Source organism: Schistocerca serialis, chromosome 1 (assembly GCF_023864345.2).
Source record: "Schistocerca serialis cubense isolate TAMUIC-IGC-003099 chromosome 1, iqSchSeri2.2, whole genome shotgun sequence".
Lineage (NCBI taxonomy): Eukaryota > Metazoa > Arthropoda > Insecta > Orthoptera > Acrididae > Schistocerca > Schistocerca serialis.
Genome location: NC_064638.1, coordinates 499,227,812 through 499,252,943, shown reverse-complemented (window position 1 = coordinate 499,252,943; position 25,132 = coordinate 499,227,812). Strand labels below are relative to the sequence as shown.

Here is a 25,132-nt window from a genome sequence, read left to right as displayed (position 1 = left end):
TGGACTGTGTGGCTGTGAGGTGGTTCGATTCCTCCCTTGGGCATGGGTGTGTGTGTTTGTCTTTTGGATAATTTAGGTTAAGTAGTGTGTAAGCTTAGGGACTGATGACCTCAGCAGTTAAGTCCCTTAAGATTTCACACACATTTGAACATTTTTTGGAAACATGTCCTGCAACCTGAGATCCACAGCTCAAGAGATGGATCAATAAATTACGATGAAAAAATCGTTTGCAGCACAAAGTAAGATGCTCATTATAATCAATTCTGTCAATTGTTGCTCACAGGGACCCCGTGTTGATGAGAAAGTATTGGTTGCTCAAACAATCTAGCACACAGAGTCTAGCCTAATCATGTGTAACTATTTTGGCCCACGTGTCATGGTTGTAGGCGACTTGTTTTAGTTCAGTGATACAGGTGACTATTGCTGATCGCCTTTTGAATGTGGAATGTAATTTTCATTTGCATGTAGACACACTGTACATGTGTTAAAGACCAGATGTGAACATGTTACAAACTTTAATATTATTACTATCAAAGCGGACTGCATTCACTCACAACATCATTGAAAAGTGTCTCAGCAATTATATGACGCCACAGTAAATGTTAACGGTTAGGGCATCATATAGAATACAAACCATTGCTGACACATTATTCCATTCAGAAGTTTATCCGAAGTTGTTTATAAGTTTCGTTATATGACTACTTCACAAGAGATCTTCAAGCCAAATTCGGATCCCGATGGACATAGCATAATCAATAACGTAGTTGTTTGGACGTATGCTATTATAGATAACTGCGAAGCATGGGAGAAAGTGAAGGTGTGTATCACTGTCCTCTCCAACAATAAAAAAGGTAGGGTGCGGACTTCCATACTTTTAATCTTTGGTCAATAAGGTCTTTGTCTTAACTTGTCTGAAAGACGCGTGCGGTATCGTTGAAAGTGTGTACTGTGTGGTAGTTTGATGTTTTGGTAAGTGGTGTTTATGTAATTCATTGCAGGAAAAAAACTACGAAAAATTTGTTATTTTAAAATAAAAGTGAAATGCGTTTCATATCTATAAGTGCTCACGTTCCGGTATACGTTTTAATAGAGATAGGTAGTGACATCACGTTGTGTCAGGATTTCGTAAATATAAACAGAACTGGCAGAACAACCACTGTTGATCAGCAGATCGGAGAGGTAACTCTTGAATTGAATTTCATTGTTTGTATATGATTTTCATATTTGTATTTGCACATGTAACTTTATATTTCCTCACTTAAGAAGAATCGTGCAACTTGCACGGGAAGAAAGTGTTAAATGATAAACTGCATATTTCAGAATCTGAATAAAAATTGTTATAAATGCTTGGTTAGAGAACAGAACTCGGGAGATGAAGTGTGGCAGGCTCAGGAGTGATGGCACAAATACTTTTGCAAGGTCAAGTTTGTCTAAATGAATGTCGCATGTAATTTCCACCTGTTGTATGTTGATTGTATTGCATGCAAGTGATTATAATTTTTGTTTTTAGATTGTAACACGGTTAGCAGATATGACCAATTATTTAGTCACCCAAGTTATGGTTTATTTTGTGTTTGCCTACAGATATAGTATAGAATGGCAGAAGATGCAAGCTGTAGCCCCAGTCTTCTGAATAAGATATATATGTTTAAGAGAGAGGGACCAGCAGCGACACTGCCACGGATCTCCAATGACTGTGATTTCCAACCAGTTAGAAATGGCATTGATGCAAACGTGATAGGTAAAATGCATTTTAAAAATTCTTTCACTTTTCTAAGTGTATTCAACAGATAATTGTGGGATTGCATTAGCCATGCTTTACAGTCTTATGCCACTTAAACTCATTTATGAGGAATTGCACATAGTTTAGTTCGTTACAGGACTGAGTAATATAGGAGAGAGCTGTTTTCAGAGTGCAGTATTGCGCTAAGTGTCAAACCTTATTAAGTGTAAAAATGTTGTTAACGAAATGGAAAATTGAAAATTTGTAATAAAGAAACCAAATGTCATAGAAATCTGAATTTATTTTCGATGAGGACTTTGGTCCCAATACTATGAACATGATTAATACATACACACTTCTGAGCTTTTTTCGTTTATTTATTTATTGAAAAATTGAGTAAGAAAATTTGTAACTTTTTGCAAATTTCAAAATTATGTTTGAAAATGCACTGTCTTGAGAAATGGTAAAGTGGAAGGACAGCTAATTGTCAGCTATGACACTAATGCATGAAATTCTTAAAACTGTCAAAATATTTTTACATAAAAATGAAAGGATCTGAAATTTATTGTTTTTTTAGAATTTTTTCTCCAAAACCTCCATCCTAAATGTTCTAAAAATTTCATGGTATGTTAGTTGGCCACTGTACTTAGGGAATGTACAATCAGAGTGGGCATTACTTGTCTGTACAAAATGTGAGGAATTTTTAGATAGACCTAGCTCTACTCACAAGGTCAAAAAATCATGGACCCTTAAATATTTAAACTGATTGCTGATTTTAAGTAAATGTCATACAGAACTGTTATTTCTGAATCAAAATAATTACTTTACAGCATTATAAGTAAGTGAGAATACAATTTGTAATTTTGTTTGAAAGCATTTTATAACAAAAAGGAGATTATTTACACTCATTTTTCTTTTTATGATATTATTCTCGAATTATTTTTGTCTTCTGCCATGATTTTACTGCTTCGTGACTTTCCATGAATTAAAATTGCTTATAATGTATCAACATTGCACTGTTGAAGAGAGTTCATTTGTTTTTTTCATCTGCTCCTCATTGAATTTGTAAAACTGAGCTGAATTTGCACAAGACAAGGATGATCCAACAAGAATAGTACTTGGGAAATGCACAGTCTTTTGATGAAGGCCATTTGAAAGCATTGGCAAGGCTATGAGGTGTCATAAAGGAGACAATTATATACTTGCAGCTCATAAGAGACAGTTATTATCTGTCCCAACCACCATTGATTCTCATACACACAAGAAATTAAGGGTCGACAGAAGCGTCCGATCCATCGCGTCGGCTTTGACCCGTGACGTAAGAGTGTTGTCGTGTGCGAGGTCATGACGGTGCGGAGTTTGGTTTGAGTGTGGCTGTCTCCAGTTCTGTTTTATCTTATTTTATTTACTTTTCTGATCTGTTCGTTCTATCTTGTGAGATTTTTTTTTAATTTAAAAATACTTATTACTTATTTTAATTATCTGTTTCCTCCAATTTCTGTTTTGGTTTATTATATATATCTTTCTGATCTGTTCGTTCTATCCCGTGAGATTTTTTAATTTTTAATTTTTTTTTTTTAAGACAAAAAACCCTAATCAGGTACTGAAGCATCTTTATCTTGTATGGGTTGCAGGGGTTACGGCCCCTGCGGAGGTGGGTGGGTATTCATGGCTCTGGTTCAAATGGCTCGGAGCACTATGGGACTTAACTTCTAAGGTCATCAGTCAGGGTATTCATGCATGGCTGTCTTCACTTACACGTTGTAGCTACGCAAGGCGTCTAAATTTGTTTATATTTAGTTTGCCCCCCACCCAAAACACCCCATTTCCCACGCTTGTCCCGTTAGTGTCATTAGGCTTCTTGTGGAAAGTGTGTGTGTTTGTTTTTGTTTCCGCCATATTTGTGACGTCATGGGTCAAAGCAGACGGGCGGGATCGGACGCTTCCGTATTTCCGAAATTAAGTGGCTCACTACAAAGTCACCTAATGTATACTTTCTTCTCTGCATTTCACACACAGTAACAGGCTGCATTTCATGGAGAACTGTTCGTATGTGCCACTCCAGAATGAATTCGTACTGCAGGCTTATAGCAGACCACTCTTCTCTTCATTTAGAATTAAGAGTTTAATGTTTGTTACTAGTGTTGATATGGTGTGTGCAAATCCAGTAGCATGTCTTACAGTGTCAGCAGCTTTATGCTGGAGATTAAATCTTGCTGCAAGATATTTACAGAGACCTCCTACCCCACCCAATGCACTTGTTCCATTACCTGTTGCTGAAAATATCCATTTTCTGTCTTAATTCGTGTAGTACACTGTTGACCAAGCTCATAAAGCTGAAAGCAGTTTTTAAAATGAGATGCTGCACCATCTTTCACATAAACATGCTAAGGAAATGTGTGGCCTCATGATGCTGTGTCATCGATTATCATGCGGACAGGGTATCCTGCATGTGCACTGTGATGAATGAGATCATCACTCATAATAGGAAAACAGTGTGGTGTTCCAAGAGAGCGAGCAACACATGTGAGTGTTGATACCTGTGATGTATGCCAGTAGTAACTTTAATTTTGTTGTGCAAAGCAACAGACCAGTTATCAGCAAAGTTGAAATGAAGAATTAATGTGTCAGTATTCTGGGATGTGGCTGATTGTATTTCTGCTATGGCCTGTCTGTGAATCCTCTGGATCTGATGGAGAGCTATTCCTCTCATGAGCCAATGCCTAACTTCTGTAACAAACTTCTGTGGGTCTACTGTCTTCTTCACCAACTCTCCTCCCTCCCACAATGCATAAATTATGTCATTGTCAATATCCTGAAGGTGTAATACTTCAACAGTCATCACTTCAGCACCAGAACACATTGCACACTCCTGCAACCAATATTTTATCTTGTGGCTCTTGACATATACTCAAAAGCATCAGGTCTATCTCTTTGTACTTCTTCCCTGTGACACTGTGTATGGTGATACAACACTGCATATGGTCATACAAACAAGTGTCAAATTAGTGCAGTAAATCATGTGCATACGTCCTTCTCTGGCTGGCATTTTACCCATTTTGGCTGTAAGAAGTAGAATTTTGCAAGACCATTTTTTAAGATTGGGTTCTCCTGTTTCATTAGAAGATTCTCGTATTGATCTTGTCATATATCTTTTTAACTTTTTCACCAGAGGTAACATCAGCCTGGTTACGACTTTGCTTGCTGCAATATTTGTTGTCAATTAGGTAATATTCTAGAGCAACAGTAAGCATATCATCTTGCAACGTGTGCCCACAGTAAGAATCTGGTCATGCCCAAATACCTTTCTCATTCTTTATTTTGTGTGGTTTTGAAATCAAATAGTAATGTGAGAATGTGGGTAAGTGTTTCAGTGTCTACTGCTTAGAATAGCTACCTGGTATCAGTGTCAGTAACTGTACCTTCTCAAAGTAGGTGGCTGCTTTACAGCTGTATTTAGGATTCTAAACCACACATCACATTTTGTGCACATATCACTGTCTTCGGTTTCTGCACCAAGTACATCTACATTATTCACTTCACAAAGTTTTGAAAATGTTGTTTGTGAAAATCTTGTTTCAGTGTCTTCCACTTTTATTTTTGCATACTGTTTTCTTCTTGTGCTTCTTATCTTTCCTGGATGTTTAAGGGGGGACATAGTCGGGGCTGCAGCAGCCATGCTAACATTTAATGCAACATTTCACACCCAGGAATATAAACATCTGCACTGTCTTCTTCAGTTTCACATTCGGGTGATGGTGATTGTTCAGGTGGATTGTCACTAAATTTCTTCTTGTAGTGAGTGTAGCAATTCCTGCATAATGGGTGTTATGCTAATACTGTTACTTGAGGACCAAGATATTTTGCAATACTTCTGACAGATTTCCAACAAGTGTGAAGAGTTTTTTTTCATTTTTCTTAAACACCATCTTCTTGAATGAAATTTTCACTCTGCAGCAGAGTGTGCGCTGATATGAAACTTCCTGGCAGATTACTTGCCCGCGAAAGGCAAAGGTCCCGAGTTCGAGTCTCGGTCGGGCACACAGTTTTAATCTGCCAGGAAGTTTCACCATCTTCTTGTTTCTTTTTTTCATAGTCTATGCACCTCACTCTTTTCACTACTGTTTTTCCTTGCTGAGATTGTATCTGACAAAAAGTTCAAACCAAGCATAAATCTCGATGCAGAATGGCTTATCTGCAAGTTTTCACTCGTTTGTTATAAACAGAAGAGCACTGGGGACAGTGTTGCCAGCATGCATATTTTGCACTGGAAATTCAGTGATGCGAAATATGGAGAATGTTTGAAAAATTTTAACATTTTACAAAGAAAAATATTGCCCACTGTGTTTGCACTGATTACTAACATATTAACCAAACAATATTCTGTGTAATTCTCAAAAGATTTTGGATGCGGTTTTCAAGTAAATAATTCTTAAAAACTAGTAATAATGCAATTTTTTACATTTTCAATAATAAATATTTACATAATACAGATAGCTGTAGCAGACAAGATACTGTTCATAATTACATCAGTAATATCTGGTAATATGAACGAAAAGATAGCGTTCTGTGACTTTCCAAACTAGAAAAAAATTTAATTGGAAAAGTTAACTTAAATTTCGTATTTTCATTTTAAATTTGTAAGTTAAAGGAAGCCCATAAGTGCACAGGTGTCAACTAAATTTCAACACACTCTCACTCTCTCTCTCTCTCTCTCTCTCTCTCTCTCTCTCTCTCTCTCTCTCTCTACTGTTTCAAGAGTTGTTCACAAAATATACATTTTTCAAAGGGCCGTGCCACTTACAGAAGTTAAAGTAAATTATTTATTTCTTAACACTTATGATACAGAGGATTTTCAGAGAAATTCATGACCACAAGTTGACATGGCCTGTATGATTTGAGATGAAATAACCCATCTATATCAGTCACATTTAACTGTAGGAGTTCATAAATTTAGAAATAAATATGTATTAGGTTGAATATGGGCTCTAAAGCTTCATAAAAATTGTCATAGCTGCTGATGAGTTTAATATGTGCACTCATTTTAATAAATGACAATTTGACTTGTTGGAGAGAGTAAGCATCAGACTATTATAAGTCAAAAATATATTTCAGTGAAACTGGTATATTGCTGCCTTCACCTTTGGAAATGATGTTAGTTTGCAAAAAATATCAAATTGTGCTGTGGCTTGGGCTTCACATTAAACAGTAGCCTACCACTCCTCACTTACAAATTACTTTGGTTCAGTTCGTGTATCAGAGGAATGCATGGACATACTTTTCTGACATCCATGTTCAGGAGCTTATTAATTTTTAATGGTTAAATACTAAAATTTTGTGTTTAAAAACAGCTGATTGATATTGCTGTAATGATCAAATTTCTTAGTTTGCATCATTTTATTAACTTCCATTGAGTGAGAGGCTTCAGTATTGTAATTTGAAAATAATTAACGACAATGAAGTGTTAAACTCACTTCATTCTGCATTACAGATGGGCAGTCCACTCCTGTATTGATTCGAAGGGCCAGATCTGTCTAGAGTGGATGATGGCTGGTTCAGAAAAAAACAAATGGTAGCTAATCTGATTTCAAAATGCATTTCTGGTGGCTGTAATGAGGACGATGAAAATTCTGTTCTAGGCTGCTGCAACGGTGCCCCATCCTACATCCTTAAGAAAACATTTCCCAATCTACAAACAGTATGTTATAGGCAATGTGAACATGTGGATTTGCTTATCTTATTACTACATGAAGCTTTTCTCATACATTAAAAGAGAAAATAAAGCAAGCTCCCATTTTGTTTTGTTTTTTCTTGAAAAAAAAAAAAAAAAAAAGAAAGAGGCTGTCATGCAGTGCCCATTCAGCGAAACAGAAGTAAGCACAGCACAACACCCAGTCTCCAAGTGGAAAACAAATTTCCGAACCAACTGGGAATCAAACCTTGGTCCTTTTGCTTTACTATCTGGTGCGTTGACTGCGCAACTACCAAACGATGCAAGGTAAAAGTGCTTCAATACAGTACATTAATGCAGAAAATGCTTCCAGCATCATGTTTCCGCTCTTGACTTCAAAAGAATATCTCATATTTCAGAAGCTCATTAAATGCTTACATACTTTTGAGTGAGTTATTACTTCTTATCCTTTGGCTTAGCATCGTACTTAGAATGTGTTGCCAGCGATCATAAAAGCTGCTGTCTTCAGCCACTGTGTGGCAGGAGCGCACCGCAAAGCTATCCAGGCGCCATTCCCCTCCCAACACCTCAGGCTCCTCACCCCTCTTACTTATCAGCCCGTATCACTAGCTCACTGCTCCCCCCACCATTCTCAGTGATCAAATTGCTTGAGCTGTAAACTCCCCACGTATGCCAAGGAGTATATGCCTGTCTTCCTGGGGCATCAAGACTCCCGGTAATGGCCATCATGCCATTTGGCCTTAGCTGTGGCTGGTTAGTGCCCATGGGAGGAGCCCCTGATTGGAGTGGCTGGCATCAGGGCGGATGACCCACAATGAAGCGGACTAAGTCATCTCTTACTGGTGGCTGTACGGTGCCAGCCGTCTCTAAGAAGGGCAAGATTGAATACAGTGCCAACAGGTATGATCCTAAATTGTTTTCCTCCCTTGCTACACCATGGGAGGAATGTAGGGCTACCGAATGGAGAGTCATATTCGCCTTGGTTTTTAGTCTGTAGCAGAACTGATGTGGTCTCCTTTGTACCTGTGAAGCATCAATTTTTCATTGAACACCTTGAGGATGAGTTTGGAGAGGTGACAGCACTGTCCAAGATGCGAAATGGTGCAGTCTTGATTCAGACAGCATACCCAGCTCAATCCCGGGCGTTACTCGCTCGTTACCAGCTGGGCGATATTCCTGTTTGCGTCACTCCCCATAAAAGCATCACATGATCCAAGGGATTATTTTCCATCGCGACCTCCTCTTGCAGACTGACAACAAGCTCCGCGCCAATCTAGAATGGCGGAGTGTTCATTTCATCTGGTGTGTTTACAGGGGACCCAAAGACAACAGGGTTGCTACTGGTGCCTTCATCTTGCCCTTTGAGGATGATTCATTGCCTGAAAAGGTCAAGGTGATGGTTTACCGCTGTGACGTTACACCATTCGTCCCTCCCCCTATGAGGTGCTTTAAGTGCTGGAAATTCGGGCACATGTCTTCCTGCTGCACCTCCAGTGCCACATGTCGAGACTGCGGACATCCACTGCATCCAGATACTCTCTGTATGCCTCCTCCCACTGGCATCAGCTACGGAGAGCACCAATTCCCCTGCTCGCCAGACTGCACAAAACTCCTAAAGGAGTGGAAAATCATGGAGTACAAGACCCTGGACCGGTTGTCTTGTCAAGAGGCTAAATGTAAATTTGAATGTTACACCCTCATATGCTGCAGCTACATTACCATTGCCATCACAAGTACCAATCGTACCACACACTTTGCCACTAACAGTGGGCCCTCCGGGCCTCCAGAATACATCTGTCCCCTTGGTGGTAGTGGGGAAAATCTCCTTCCATTGCTCCCAAAGTACCTACTTTAGGAGCAAGACCCCCCCAAACACAGCAGACATCAGTCTCTTGCCTCCCCCACAACCAGAGAAGACGCAGCCTCCTCTGGCTCCTCTCATGTGGAAGGGGTCCCTTGGGACCCTCTCTGCCGAGGTCTCCACAAATGCCACGGCGGACACTCGCCGGTGGCTGAAGGGGCCAAAAGCTGCTGGACAAAGAGCTTCACAGTCTTCCTCCATGAATTAAGCTACTTCAGAGAAGTCCTCCCAGCAGGCCCCTAAAGAGAATAAGAGGGCAAGCAAACAAAGAAGTCTGCTAAGAAAAAGGACCCTCCAGTGGCCCCAACACCACCACAACTTACCAATTCTGCGCCTGCAGATGAGGTGGAGATCTCAGCACCCCCTGAGGACCTGGATCTAACTGATGCCTTGTCCACAATAGGAATGGATATAAATACTCAATTGGTGGCAGCAAGTGACCCTGAGGCATAACCTGTCTCCTTGCATGCTTCATGCTTTCCCAGCCTCACGATAACGTCATCCTCCAGTGGAATTTTTTCCACCACCTGGCAGAGCTATGGCAACTGTTAAGCTTTACACCTGCTTTCTGCATTGCCCTCCAGGAAACCTGGGTCCTGGCAATGTGGACCCCTGCCCTTCACAGCTGTAGGGGATATTACAAGAACAGTAGTGATAATAATAATATGTCTGGTGGTGTTTGTGTCTATGTCCTGAACTCAGTATGCAGTGAACCTGTGCCCCTTCAAACCTTTCTTGAAGCTGTGGCTGTCAGGATAAGGATGACACAGGAAATAACTGTCTGCAACGTATATCTTCCTCTAGATGGTGCAGTACCTGCGAATGCATTAGCTATACTGATTGATCAACTCCCTACACCTTTCTTACTTCTGGGAAATTTTAACACCCATAACCCCTCATGGGGTGGCACTGTGCTTGCTGGCCAAGATAGAGATGTTGAAACTTTCCTGTCTCAACTCGACCTCTGCCTCTTAAATACTGGGCCCCCCACACATTTCAGTGTGGCTCATGGCACTTACTTGGCCATTGTTTTATCCCTCTGCAGGCCAGGACTTCTGCCATCTGTCTATTGGAGAGCCCACAATGATTTGTGTGGTAGTGACCACTTTCCCATTTTCCTGTCACTGCCCCAGCGCCATTCCCCCAAATGTATACCAAGATTGGCTTTAAACAAGGCAGAATGGGAGGCTTTCACCTCTGCTGTCACTGTTGAATCTCCCTCACATGGTATGATGTGGTAGTTGAGCAGGTCACTAGAATGATCGTTTCTGTGGTGGAAAACATGATGCCTTGTTCTTTAGGGTGGCCTCAGAGAAAGTCAGTACCTTGGTGGTCGCTGGAAATCGCTGAAGCCTTTAAAGAGTGTCGGTGAGGTCTACAGTGACATAAGCGGCACCCTTCCCTAGAGCACCTATAAGCTTTTAAACGGCTCCGTGCCCGCATTCACCAGCTTATTAAAAATGGAAACAGGCATGTTGGGAGAGGTTACACCCCAACAGGTGTTACTGGCATTAACATCAATGGCGGGTTATCTATCGACACAAATGCAGTTGCCGAGCACTTTGCTGAGCACTATGCTCGAGCTTCCGCATCAGTGAATTATCCCCCAACATTTCTCATCCTCAAACAGTGGATGGAAATGAAAGCCCTCTCGTTCACTGAATGTCACAGTGAACCCTATAATGCTCCATTTACAGAGTGGGAGCTCCCCAACGTCGTTTCACATTGCCCCGAAACAGCTCCTGGGCCAGATTGGATCCACAATGAGATGATCAAACATCTCTCGCCCGACTACAAGCAACATCTCCTCGTCATCTTCAATCTGATCTGGTATGATGGCACCTTTCCATCGCAGTGGTAGGAGAGCATCATCATTCCAGTGCTCAAACCCGGTAAAAACCCACTTGATGCAGATAGCTATCAGCTCGTTAGCCTCACCAACATTCCTTGCAAGCTGTTAGAACATACGGTAAGTCGATTGTTGTGTTGGGTCCTGGAGTCACATGGCCTATTGGCTCCATGCCAGGGCAGTTTCCGTAAGGGTCACTCTACCGTTGATAATCTAGTTTCCCTCGAGTCTGATTTACAAAAACCTTATGACATGACCTGGTGACATCATATCCTTGCCACATTATATGACTGGGGTCTCTGGGGCCAGATCCCAATTTTTATCCAAAATTTCCTATCGTTCCATACTTTCTATGTCCATGTTGGTGCCTCCTATTGTTCCCCCCCCATATCCAGGAGAATGGGGTCCCGCAGGGCTTTTTATTGAGTGTATCTCTATTTTTGGTGGCCATTAACAGTCTAGCAGCAGCTGTCGGGCCGTCGATCTCACCTTCTCTGTGTGTAGACGACTTCTGCATTTCGTACTGTTCCTCCAGTACTGGTGTTGCCGAGCCACACATTCAGGGAGCTATCCACAAGGCTCAGTCATGGGCTCTAGCTTCCAGTTTTCAGCCACGAAGTCGTGTGCCATGCACTTCTGTCAGCAGTGTACCGTTCATCCGGAAACAGAACTTTACCTTAATGATGATCCCTTCACTGTAGTGGAGACATGTCGATTCTTAGGACTGGTTTTGATGCCCGATTGATGTGGCTTCCTGGCCTTCGTCAGCTGAAGTGGAAGTGCTGGCAGCACCTCAATGCCCTCCGCTGCCTGAGCAACACCAACTGGGGTGCAGACTGCATTTACGTGACCCAGTGCACCACTGTGGTGTTGGACTGGCTACAGGAGCTTTTAGGATGAGTCTGGTGACCAGCATCCGGGTGAAGACTGGAGTCCCTCCATTGAAGGTTAGGCGAGCACATCTACTCACCAGTTACGTTGCACACATTCATAGTTCTCCTGCACATCCGAATTACCGTCTCCTTTTCCCATCCGTGTCGGTTCATCTCCCCCATTGGAGGCCCAGGTCAGAGCTTAAGATTGTGATTCACTTCTGATCTCTTCTGTCTGAAGTGGAGTCCTTGCCTTTACCACCTATGCTCGAGGTCCATTCACGTGCACCTCCATGGTGTATACCTAAGCTGAAGCTTCGCCTGGACCTTTCATGTTGTCTGAAGGACTCAGTTAACCCCACGGCTGTCCGTTGTCACTTCCTCTCGATTCTTGACATGTACTGGGACCGTGAAGTGATTTACATTGATTTGCCCGATCGCTGATGGTCACATTGGCTTCAAGTATGTTCATGGAGGACATATTGAGCAGCACTCCTTGCCAGATGGCTGCAGTGTTTTCACTGCAGAGCTTGTGGCCATTTCTCGTGCTCTTGAGCGCATCAGCTCTTGCCCTGGTGAGTCGCTTCTTCTGTGTACTGACTCATTGAGCAGTCTGCAAGCTATCAACCAGTGCTACCCCGCCATCCTTTGGTAGCGACCATCCAGGAGTCCATCTATGCCTTTTAATGGTCCAGTCATTCCTTGGTGTTTGTGTGGACCCCGGGCCACTTTGGAATTCCAGGAAATGAACTTGCTGACAGGCTGACCAAACAGACTACACAGAAACTGCTTCTGGAGATTGGCATCCCTGTAACTGACCTGCGATCATTATTACGCCACAAGGTTTTTCAGCTTTGGGAGACGGAGTGGCATAATCTGAGTACGCAGAACAAATTGCGTGCCCTGAAGGAGACTAAGAATGTGTGGGAGGCCTCCATGCGGGCCTCTCACAGGGTCTCTGTGGTTCTCTGCTGGCTCCGCATTGGCCATACGTTGCTAACACATCGATACCTCCTCTGTCGTGAGGACCCACCTTGGTGTCACTGTGGCTGACGTATGACTGTCGTCCACATCTTGCTGGACTGCCCACTTCTAGCCGCTCTGAGGCGGGCTTTTAACCTTCCCAGCACCTTACCTTCGGTGTTGGGCAACAATGCCTCAACAGCAGATTTAGTTTTACGTTTTATTTGTGAGGTTTTTTTTTAATCATACCATCTAAGGGTGGTCATTTAGCCTTCTCTCTGAGGGCACCATCGTGCTCATCTCGACTTTTCTTTTTGGGGTGGACATTTTAATGTGTTGCAGAGTGGCTGGCTCTTCCTCTTTATTATAGTGATTAGCCAGCTCGGACCATATTCTCTATGGTTTTAATACCGTCTTCTACTTTTCCTTGTGGTGTATGTTTTCCCTGTTTTTTGTTCTTTCCATTTGTTTTCTCTTTAGGTGTGGTGTTGGGTGTTTTTGTACCTTGAACCTTGCTTGCGTCAGGAAAAAGGGACTGATGACACTGTAGTTTGGTCCCTGTATATCCCCAACCAACTAACCTTTCTATTGAAGCTATACTTATCGAGAAATCAAGTGCAATGTGAAAAGAGGTTGCAGTGCTCTGCCGGCAGAGATATAATTATATTCTTTGCCACGGCAGAGGCGTGGGTGGGAAGGGGTCATCAGGGACATAGTCGCACATTTTCGATCACTACAATCAGATGTCCGAGTACGCCAGCAAGTATTGACATGATTATTGTCTTCGTGCTTTGCTCTGAGCGAGCATAAAATCGACAAGTTTCTTAAATGATATGTGCAGCCCTCCACGTCTGGTACAAGTAGGAGTGGCGGAAGTGAATCAGGAGAATCAGAATTGAAAAAAATAGACTTTATGAACAATAAACCCTAATGTGTAATTTGTGCCCCCCCCCCCCCCCCTCCCACTTTTTAAAAAATGACTTGGCCTTTTAATCCAATGCCGTTTAAACATAGAAGTTATTAGCCGAGCTAAAAGTGAGGACCCATCTAAACTCCTTGTAGATGATAGTATTGACGTAGTATTGACGTAATTCTAACCCAGGAAGCACATGCTCCAACTATGGAAGACCTGCGTAGAAGAGGTAGGATCCATGGCTATGATCTTATGGGTGCTACATATTACAGTGTGTATTATGTTGCTTCCTGTATAAGGAGCAATATCAAGCATGCTCGTCTCATTTCGACAGATACAGAAAATGAGACCCATTATGTGTCTACGCAAGTGGATGAGACCATTATAAGTAATATTTACAAGCCACCAAATGTGCCATGGCCACTGGATGTTGTGCCAATTACCGCCCACCCATTGATTTATTCTGAAGATTTTGATAGTCACTACGGTCACTGGAACTATGCACGTAACAACGAGTGTAGTATTGCACTCAACGACAGGGCTGAATATGAAAATCTGTACCTGGTTTATGATGCCAAGGATTTGGGAACTTTCAGATTGGCTGCTTGACGAAGAGATTACAACCCGTATCTCTGCTTCGTGTCCCGGGACTGCAGAGGGCACCCAGTGCCTCTATCCAGAGAGGTCATATTTAATTTCCTACACAGCCAGCACAGGCCAATAATCCTCGATATGAGGCTCTCTGTGCCAATAGCGAGATCTGTACCGTGACCCAGATGGAATTTCCATACGGCTAATTGGTGGAGTTTTCTCCAAAGTCTTGATGCTGCTAGAAGAGTACGATGATGTGAGATGGTGGAAAGTGTAACTCAGATATTCAAGTAGAAAGGTGTGGAGCCTTCTGCTTAAGCTTGGCGGTGCCTCCAATAAATCCGGGCAGAAACGTGGTATTTCAGGAAAACCAAATCGCTAACCATATAGTTGAAACATCTAGATCGTCCCATGACAAACAACATACTTCTAAAATAAAACAAGAACTCATTTCTCTAAAAGCTCAGTGCCCACAAAAATTCAGTTTCTCTTCACCATTTATACTGACTGGATTGGACGAGGCCTTGAAACAAACTAAACTTGGTAAAGCACCTGGTCTGGATAATATACATCCGGAATTTCTGATAAGCGTGGGTAATGATGGAAAAAAATGGTTGGATCGCGTCTTCTGCAACATCCTAGAGTGTGTATCACTGCCCGACGAGCTAGAGAACAAAAATAGTAGCAATATTGAAACCAGGTAAACCAGCTGACCACCCACAAAGTTTCAGACCAATTTCTATTTTGAATTGTACTTAAAGACTCTCGGAGAGGCTCACCCTAATAGAATTAGCACCTTAATTCTGGAACATATCCCAGCTGAGCAAGTGGGTTTTAGGCCACAGAGAAGCTGCTGCGACCAGGTACTGGCCCTAACAGCTTTCATAGAGGCTGGTTTTCAAGAAAGTGTGAAGACATCTGTTGTGTTCGTAGACCTAACTGCGGCATATGACACAGTTTGGAGAGAAGGGATGATATACAAATTACTAAAAACAATCTGATGCCGAGAAACTGTAACTGTCATCAATACCATGATAAACAATAGATATTTCCGTATTTACTTGGGAGAAAATGTGACAAGGTTTCACAAGTACTGGAAATCAGGGAATATCAAATGTGTTAGGGAAATCAGGGAAAATTAAAAAAAAAAAAAAAAACTGAAAAAATGTCTCTTTTGTCTCAGTAGATGAAATGGTTTGTTTATGAGATGTCATGCATCGTCGCTGGCTGGGCGCCACTTCCCTACTCCCTCATTCTTACTGCTTTTCCCCTTCCTACCACTCTCCTCAGCTTACAGTCCGTGCTCCCGCCACTTCTTGCCGCTAGCCTAGCAGCTGCTAGTGAGAGGTAGGGAGGCATGAGAAGTGGTTTGTTTGGATCTGATTCTCAGATATTGTTGACGCAGCAGCTGGAGATGCCGGTCAAGTGTGCATGAGTAGTGTCTGAGAGATTGTGTGATTGTATATATGCTCTTGTTTTCTGACAAAGGCTATGACCGAAAATTTAGTTGAGAGAGTGTGGTTGTCTTTTCTACGTGCCTGTCCGCAGCTCAGCGATAGTCTTTATGGTGAATTGGTACATATCGTCATTAGTACTGATCCTCTGAATATTTGCACAAGTTATCTGTTGCATGGATTAACCACCGAGATTCATTTCATCAGCATGGTGTTTGTGATGTGAACAGTTGGCCACACGAGTAGACTTCCACGACGGGCCAAAATTGCAGGCCATTTCTGCAGATCTGAAGCCCATTGTTTCCCACTAATGTGTAAGCCCTGTCCATAGGATCTAGTCTCACTGATCTACTCACAGGCCGAGTCTGTCTGTGCATAGCATAATGCAGCAGATTTTTGTGATTTATCCATGGACCTGGGACTGCTGTGCTCCACGGTAGGCTAGAGGCCACAGGCGATGGATTACTGGAATTGTGACTGTCTCAATGCAATGTACAGTGCAGCGTTTTATAGACATTATATTTATTCTAGTATTTTTGGCATCTTGAAAGTAGTTTATATGTTAGAAAGTATGGACGATAAGAAGAAGAAAATTGTGGCAGTGGCTGGCGGTTTGTACACTATGTACTCATACATTTCTTGAAAGAAAAATCATACAATACCTGTAAAATAATAGACATAACACAGTGGGTACTAACCGATAATAACAAACATAGTAGAACCAACATTTTATTGCCGGTCACCTATAGTGCTGTTTACAAAACTCTTCTTCACCTTATACACTTCTTTCAAGATGCCTACATTTTTCTGAGGTTATTTCTGAAATAAGTGAAGGTACATCTACATCGATACTTTGCAAATCACATTTAAGTGCCTGGCAGAGGGTTCATCGAACCACCTTCACAATTTTAGGGACATGGCTGCCAAGGAGGGAAAGAAAACCAATGTGCACTCTGTGTGCGTACCGGGTGGAGTCATTCCAGATGTGGAGTGGGTCCTCCTGGGTGGTGAGCACAGGGTGCAGCCAACTTTGGATCAGAAGAGATTCTCTCTTGTTTCGAGCAGCTAATGGAAGTGGTAAAGGCTGCCAGTCTTGCTTGCAAGATGAAAGCAGAGCTGACCATTAGCAGCATAGTTGACAGTACCAATTGCGGACCTCTGGTACAGAGCCGAGTGGAGGGTCTGAATCAGAGTCTCAGATGGTTCTGCGACCGTGTAGGCTGCAGATTCCTCGAGATGCGCCAAAGGGTCGTTGGGTTTCGGGTTCCACTGAATAGGTCAGGTGTCCACTTTATGCAGGAGACAGCTGTACAGGTAGCAGGAACTGTGTGGTGTGGACTGGGCGGGTTTTTAGGTTAGAGGGTCTCGGGAAAACAAAAGAAGGGCTTCAGTCACAAAGGGTGCAGACCGAACACAGGAAGACGGTAGATACAGGAATCATCAGTATAACAGTTGTAAATTGTCGTAGTTATGTTGAGAAAGTACCAGAGCTCCAAGCGCTAATAGAAAACACTGAATCTCAAATCATTATAGACACTGAAAGCTGTCTAAAGCCAGAGATAAGCTCAGCCAAAATTTTTGCGAAGAACCAAATGGTGTTCCAAAAGGATAGGCTAAAGATGGTTGGTGGTGGCGTGTTTGTTGCCATTAGAAGTAGTTTACCTTGTCACTAAATTGAAGTAGGTGGTTCCTGTGAGTTAGTATGGGCAGAGGTCATTGTTGGCAACCGGAATACAATAATGATTGGATCCTTTTACCGACCTCCTAATTCAGATGATACAGTTGCTGGAAGGTTCAAAGAAGTTTCGTTTCAAACACATACCCGACTTGTATGATTAAAGTTGGTAGTGACTTCTTACCCTCGATATTTTGGCGAAAATACATCATCTGTAATTGTGCTTATCGCATTCTCTGAAAATTATTTTGAGCAGTTAGTTGATGAGCCCACGCGAATAGTAAATGGTTGTGAAAACACACTTGACCTCTTAGCAACAAATAATCCTGAGTTAATAATGAGCGTCAAAACCAATACAGGGATTAGTGAACGCTGGGTTGAATGTTGTAACCACCAAATCCTCCAAAAATAAACAAAAAATATACATATTCAAAATGCCTTCACAAAAGAAGACAAAGTAAATATTCCAGAATTCGAATCGAGAACAGCTGCCAACATGAGTAACATAGAAGTAAATATACTCCGAGTAGTGAAGCAACGTAAATCATTTAATAAAAGCAAGTCTTCTGGCCCAGACTGTATATGAATTAGGTTTCTTTCAGAGTATGCTGATGCATTAACTCCATACTTAACAATCACATACAACCGTTCAGTCGACGAAAGATCTGTACCCAAAGACTGGAAAGTTGCACAGGTTACACCAATATTCGAGAAAGGTAGTAGGAGTAATCCACTACTTACAGGCCCATATCATTAATGTTGATATGCAGCAGGATTCTGGAATATATCTTGTGTTTGAACATTATGAGTTACCTCGAAGAAAACGGTCTACTGACATACAGCCAATTGTTGAGTGCTATTGACAAGGGATTTCAGATCGATTCCATATTTCTGGATTTCCGGAAGGCTTTTGACACTGTACCACACATGCGGCTTGTAGTGAAATAGCGCGCTTGTGGAATATCGTCTCAGTTGTGTGACTGGATTTGTGATTTCCTGTCAGAGATGTCACAGTTTGTAGTAATTGACAGAAAGTCATTGAGTAAAACAGAAGCAATTTCTGGCGTTCCCCAAGGTAGTGTTATAGGCCCTTTGCTTTTCCTTATCTATATAAACGATTTAGGAGACAATCTGAGCAGCCATCTTAGGTTGTTTGCAGCTGACGCTGTCATTTATCGACTAATAAAGTCATCATAAAATCAAAACAAATTGCAAAACGATTTAGAAAAGAGATCTGAATGGTGCGAAAATTGGCAGTTGGCCCTAAATAATGATAAGTGTGAGGTCATTCACATGAGTGCCAAAAGGAATTCGTTGAACTTCGGTTACACGATAAATCCACCAAATCTAAAGGCCATAAATTCAACTAAATACCTAGGAATTACATTTACGAACAACTTAAATTGGAAGGAACATATAGAAAATGTTGTGGAGAATGCTTCGTTTTATTGTCAGGACACTTAGAAAATGTAACAGATCTACTAAGGAGACTGCCTACGCTAGGCTTGTCCATCCTCTCTTAGAATACTGCTGCACAGTGTGGGATCCTTACCAGATAAGACTGACAGAGTACCTCTTAAAAGTTCAAAGAAGGGCAGCATGTTTTGTATTATCATGAAATATGGGAGAGTGTGTCACTGAAATGATGCAGGATTTGGGCTGGACATCATTAACAGAAAGGCATTTTTTGTTGTGACGGAATCTTCTCATGAAATTCCAGTCACCAACTTTCTCCTCTGAATGCAAAAATATTTTGTTGACACAAACCTACATAGGGAGAAATGATCACCACGATAAAATAAGGGAAATCAGATCTCGTATGGAAAGATATAGGTATTTTAAATGTGTCCTGCGACACCAGAGAAATGCCTTCTTTTGTCACCAAATGTGTTTCATGTTATTTAAATGAACTAACAGCAGTGGTCTTAATGAAACACGTATACCATTTGGTTTGCTTTCTCCATCAAAAACAGTGCGTTACAAAAGATTTTGATTTTAGTACTTAAGATGTTTGCTCACACAAGGGAGAAATACAAAGATCTAAAAATTTATCAGGGAAAAATGCTAAAACTGGTCTGGAAATCAGGGAAATATCAGGGAATTTCTCTTGGGGAAACTTGTGGCAACCCCATGTGAGCAAGGAGAGGAAATTAGTTAATGGTCTACCACTGGGCTCCATTTAGGCACATCCCTCCCCACCATTATTCAACCTATGTATCTCTGATCTAGCCAGTACCAGGTCATCAAAATTCTGCTACACGGACGGTATCGCTCTTCTGTGTAGAACCAAGGATCTTGGAGGAGTGGAGATTGTTCTCACAGAAGATCTAGCCGTTATGAGTGCCTGTTTTAGAAAGTACAGTCAAACAGATCAGTAACAGCTTGCACTGTACGTGCTTGAGCATTGTCCTGAAAAATCATGGTCAGATGTTGCAGAAAGTGTCATCACATCTGTCTCTATGCTGTTCATTTTTGGAACACAACCTACTCCCAGGTTGACTCATGGGGCTGCTAAGTGCTATACCACCTACTGCACTCCCCTGACTTAAGCCCTCATGAGTTCAACTCAGTTTCTAAACTGAAGGAAACACTTCACAGCATTCGCTTCAGAACTGCTACAGATTCATTGGGCAATAGCCCGCGCCGCTCGAACTGTCAACACAACTGGCACAGCTAAGAGTATCTTACGACTTTCACATCGCCGGCAACAGGTTATACTCAATGCTGGTAACTACTTTGAAGTTCAGTAAAACTTTGAAACACATATCAATTTTGCATGAGCTGTAAATAAATAGTTGCCACTATTAAAGTTCCAACCCTCGTATGTGCCTCTGCTGTCACCTTCATACTCTCTCTGTGAGATTGAGGTTGTTGGTGATGTCTCCAATACAATCACCCACACCACTGGAACTGGTATTCCTCTTTCTACAGGCACACTCAGTACTCCAGTCCCATGGTGGACCAGAATATTGCAACAGCTTCTTATGATTGCCATAGGGCCCTGCAATATCTCAAGCAGCATCCCTTATAGGCCACCCTCATCACTCTCTCCACAAGTCCAAGAGAATGGCATTCCGCAGGCCTTCATCATGACCATGAGTGGGCTAGCAACCTCTTTCGGGCCACTGGTACACCCCCACACTGTCTGTCAATGACTTTTGCATTTGGTGCAACTCTTAATGCGTAGCCTGTGTTGCACGTCAGCTCCAGTGTGCCATCTGAAGGGACTTCGCTTGGAGCCCTTACCATGGTATCCAAATCCGTTCTCCTTGGGTCACACGTCTGTTGTCATATCACATTCCATCCTGACCGAGAACTCTAATTTGGTGTCCAGCACTTTGACGTTGTTGCAATCCCATTTTTTGGGTAACCTGTTTGATAAAAAGCTGACTTGACTGCTCCATATTCATCAGTGAAATACTACGTACATGCAGAACCTTAGCAGTCTCTGCTTCCTTGTCCACACTTCTTGGGCTGCAGATCGTGCTACTCTTATCCGTATTAATGGGGTCCTGGTCTCATACCAACTGCCGACCAACCAGTTGCCAACATTAGGACTTGGTAGTAACAACTTCAGCTTTGACATCATTAGATCTAATCCATCATTGTGGCATTTGACTGGCTACTGGTGCCTTCTGGACTAGTTCAGTGACCAGTCTCCTTGGTGAAATGGGAATTTTCTCTCTTCAACTCCAAGGTACCAACTGTTTCTCACTTACCACAGTCACCATCTGACAACTTCCTCATCACCCAATTTGTCATGTTCTTTTCGCATGTGAGAAGCATTGATCCCCTGATACCCATCCCCAGGTGTGATTACCAGTTGGAATGCACTTAGCAGCCATATGTGAAGACCTCCACCTAACTCGTTATAATGTACTCCCCATGTTCCAGTCGCCATCATAATCTTTCGCAGTCTGTTCATTCCAGTTCTCCAAGAGAATCAGCGTGCTACCATCATTTAACAGTTATGGCTGTAAAACCATGGTTTTGAAGAGATACGCATTTGCATCTCCTGCCAATTGAGAACAACATTAGTCGCTGGGCGCATGGATTGATTTTACAGCAGAGCTGATAGCTGCTAACAGAGCCCTACATTTTATTAAACAGACCTGCTATGACTATGTTTTAATTTTCAGTGACCCAGTGAGTAGTCTCCAGGCCATTAATCACTGTTATTCTTGTTACCCTATTATTCACACTATGCGCAACCTTCTCTCTGAGTTTATTCGTAGTACTTGCTCAGTTGTACTTCTCTGGGTCTTAGTTCATGTGGATATCCCAGGGAATAAACTGACCGACTGTTTGGCTAGAGAAGCGATACTTGGCTCAAATTCACTATGATGATCCCCAGTATGGATTTGCAGGTCCAAATAAGGCCTGTGTTCACTTGTAGATTGAACAAAATTTTTGGCTACTGCCCCCTCTATTAAACTCCACACTATCAAGAAGACTACTACTGCATAGTGCTCCTCCTTCCATTACTCCTGGAAGGAATCCACTGACATATGTCACATCTGCACCGGTGATATGAGACTAACCCATAGTTATATTTTATGTGGCAAGCAATACCCACATTGTGGTTATGAAGCCTTTAATGCCTTGACCATAATGATCAGGAGTGGAACGGCTCCCGTTGTATGCTGACTTTCCTATTTCCCTCATCCAATTTAGTTACTCATGGTCCAACTGATGTCCATTAGATTTTTAGCCTTCTCACTCATATTGTCTGGAATTTGTGGACTAGAAGTCATTATTTGCTCTGTAACTGTCTTCGCTCTTAATTACGTTGGTGGTGATCGGGTATGGGTGCGATTTCTCTCGCCATGGGTGAGCCCTGGGAGATTGCTCGTCTGCTTGACTTATGCACCATATCAATCCATTTATTTCTCCGTAAATTATTTCTCAGCATTAGTATTGCTTCCATTGCCTCAATTTGACTGCTCCTCTGAACCTTCATCATCAGAAAACGTTACTGGCAGATGTCACTAACTTCAAATGAACTATCCCTGAACTTAGAACCGATGACCTCGCTGTTCAGACCCTTAACTCTCTAACCACCCAAACAACACTCAAGCTGTCATAAATCCACTGTGTCCTCTTCTGAAGCAAGCTGGCTCACAACTATTCTTGGTGGTCCTTGATATTCTGAATATTGGCACTTGGACTGAGTTGACATTGGAGCTGGTCCCGTACATGTTTTACTGGGGACAGATCTGGGGATCATGCTGGCCGTGGGAGTACCTCAACATGACTCTGACTGTACAGAGATACACAAGATATGTACAGACAAACATTGTCCTGTTGGAAAATAGCACTATGGTACTGTTGCATGAGAGTTAGCACATGAGACTGCAGGATGTCCGTGACATTACATTGTTTCATCTGTTCTCTCAGTCACTACCAGCTGTGACCTGAAATCCTACCCAATGGATTTCAACAGCATGATGCCAAAAGTAACACCACTGTACATGACCAACTCCCTTGAAGAATCAAATCTCTCCTAACGTTGATGCCATACTCATCGACAGTAATTGTCCAGGGTAGTGCAGAACCAAGATTCATCGCTGAACACAAGTGCTACACCATTCATCAAAAGTGGTCACAGCAGCACTCCAAAACAGTTGGGGTGTTAGCAGCTGCCTACACAAGGAATGGTAATTTTGTTTCAGACTGCTGCTGTTCCCAGGCCAATGGTTCTGGATAACAAAGGATGTTGCAGTGTAGTATACCCTTTTCTTGGAAGGCAGGCACAGATGAGAAGGGACTACAATGAGCTCAGTGCTCAGTATGGTAACCCTGTCCTGCTTTGGTCAGACATGGAAAACCAGGATCTTGACAATGCATACTGTCCTCGCATACCCATGCAGAGCAACTTTGGACCGATGTCACATCTGAATGTCTTAAATATCTGGATATTACATGATACAACCATCCGGCCAAATGGAGACCCACAAAGAGATGCCTTTCAAACTCTTTCGGGTGCTGATAATGCTGTCACGCAAGTGTACATGTCATCTCCATGTCCTTCACATTGATCACTCTACATCTGATGTTGTTCACACCCCCTTGCATATTTATCTGGTAAAAACAGTAAACACGAACAATGCTGATGCTCTCTGGTAATCGTTCTACCGGTCGGATAGAATTGCAGTTTTAATCATTTACATATATGTTGATGGTGTGTATGGCTATGAAATTACATTGGCCAAGTCTTCTGGGTGCTTTCCTTTTTTTGTCAGGCAGTGTATACAAGGAAATAACTGCTACTTTTAATGAAACAACTGCTGCTTCTCTTATAGTAGTCAGTTGCTATTTTTATCTAATGCTTAGGAACCATTTCGTGAAATTAGCATCTATTTTTGTAAATCTACATCTGTGCTCTGCAAACAATCGTGAAGTTCATGACAGAGGGTACATTCCACTCTATCAGTTATTAGGGTTTCTTCATATTCTATTCATGTAGGGAGAGTGAGAAGAATGATTGTCTGAATGCCTCTGTGTGTACAATAATTATTCTTAGCTTATCCTCAAGAACCTTATGTGAGTGGTACATAAGGGTGTAGTATATTCTTAGAATCATCATTTAAAACTGTTTCTTGAAACTTTGTTAATAGGCTTTCCTGGAATAGTTTTCGCCTGTGTTCAAGAGCCTTCCAGATCAATTTCTTCAGCAGCTCTCCCATAGATCAAAGAAACCTGTGACCATTTGTGCTGCCCTTCTCTGTATATGTTCAGTATCCACTGTTAGTCCTATTTGGTACGGGTCCCACACAAGTGAGCAGTATTCTAGAACTGGTCGCACTAGTTATTTGCAAACAGTCTCCTTTGTAGACTTATTGCACTTCTTCAGTTGTCTACAAACAAACTTAAGTCTATCACTTGCTTTTACCCACGACTGAACCTGTGTGATTATTCCATTTCATATCCGTAAAAAAATGATACACCCAGGTGTTTGTATGAGTTGGCAGATTCTAACAGTGACTCATTGATATTATAGTCCTAAAATACTCCGTGGTTTTTTTGTGAAGTGCATAATTTTACATTTCTGAACATTTAAAGCAAGTTACCAATCTTTGTACCACTTTGAAATCTTATCGAAATCTGACTGAATGTTTATGCAGCTTCTTTCAGGTAGTACCTCATTGTACATAACTGCATCACCTGCAAAAAGTCTTGAGATTACTATTAACATTGTCTGCAAGGTCATTAATATACAACAGGAACAGCAAGGGTCCCAACTCACTTCTCTTGGGAACACCTAAAATTACTTCTACCTGTCATGATGACTCTCCATACAAGATAACATTCTGCATCTTCCGTACCAAAAAGTACCCAGTCCAGTCACAAATTTCTTTTGATACCCCATATGATCATACTTTTGACAATAAGTGAAGGTGTTACTGAGTCAAATGCTTTTCAGAAATCAGGAAATACTACATCTACCTGATTGCCTATATCCAAAGCTTTAAGTATGTCATGGGAGAAAAATGCAAGTTGGGTTTCACATGATTGATGTTTTCGGAATTCCGTGCTGGT

The 25,132-nt window shown here is 41.9% G+C and overlaps 1 protein-coding gene across 3 annotated transcripts in view; it reads left to right on the top strand.

Moving 5' to 3' along the window:
* The first annotated feature begins 906 nt into the window (after positions 1-906).
* The window catches only part of LOC126474037 (SWI/SNF-related matrix-associated actin-dependent regulator of chromatin subfamily A containing DEAD/H box 1 homolog), a 182,422-nt gene continuing 158,196 nt past the window's right edge, over positions 907-25,132 (top strand). For 2 of the 3 annotated variants that reach the window (XM_050101462.1, XM_050101448.1), the window contains exons 1-2: positions 922-1,179; positions 1,585-1,741. In XM_050101462.1, the coding sequence (XP_049957419.1) occupies positions 1,597-1,741 (145 nt within the window). In that variant the 5' untranslated portion in view covers positions 922-1,179; positions 1,585-1,596. Of the gene's footprint in view, positions 1,180-1,584; positions 1,742-25,132 lie in introns of all 3 variants that reach the window. The other variant, XM_050101456.1, reaches the window with a different exon arrangement.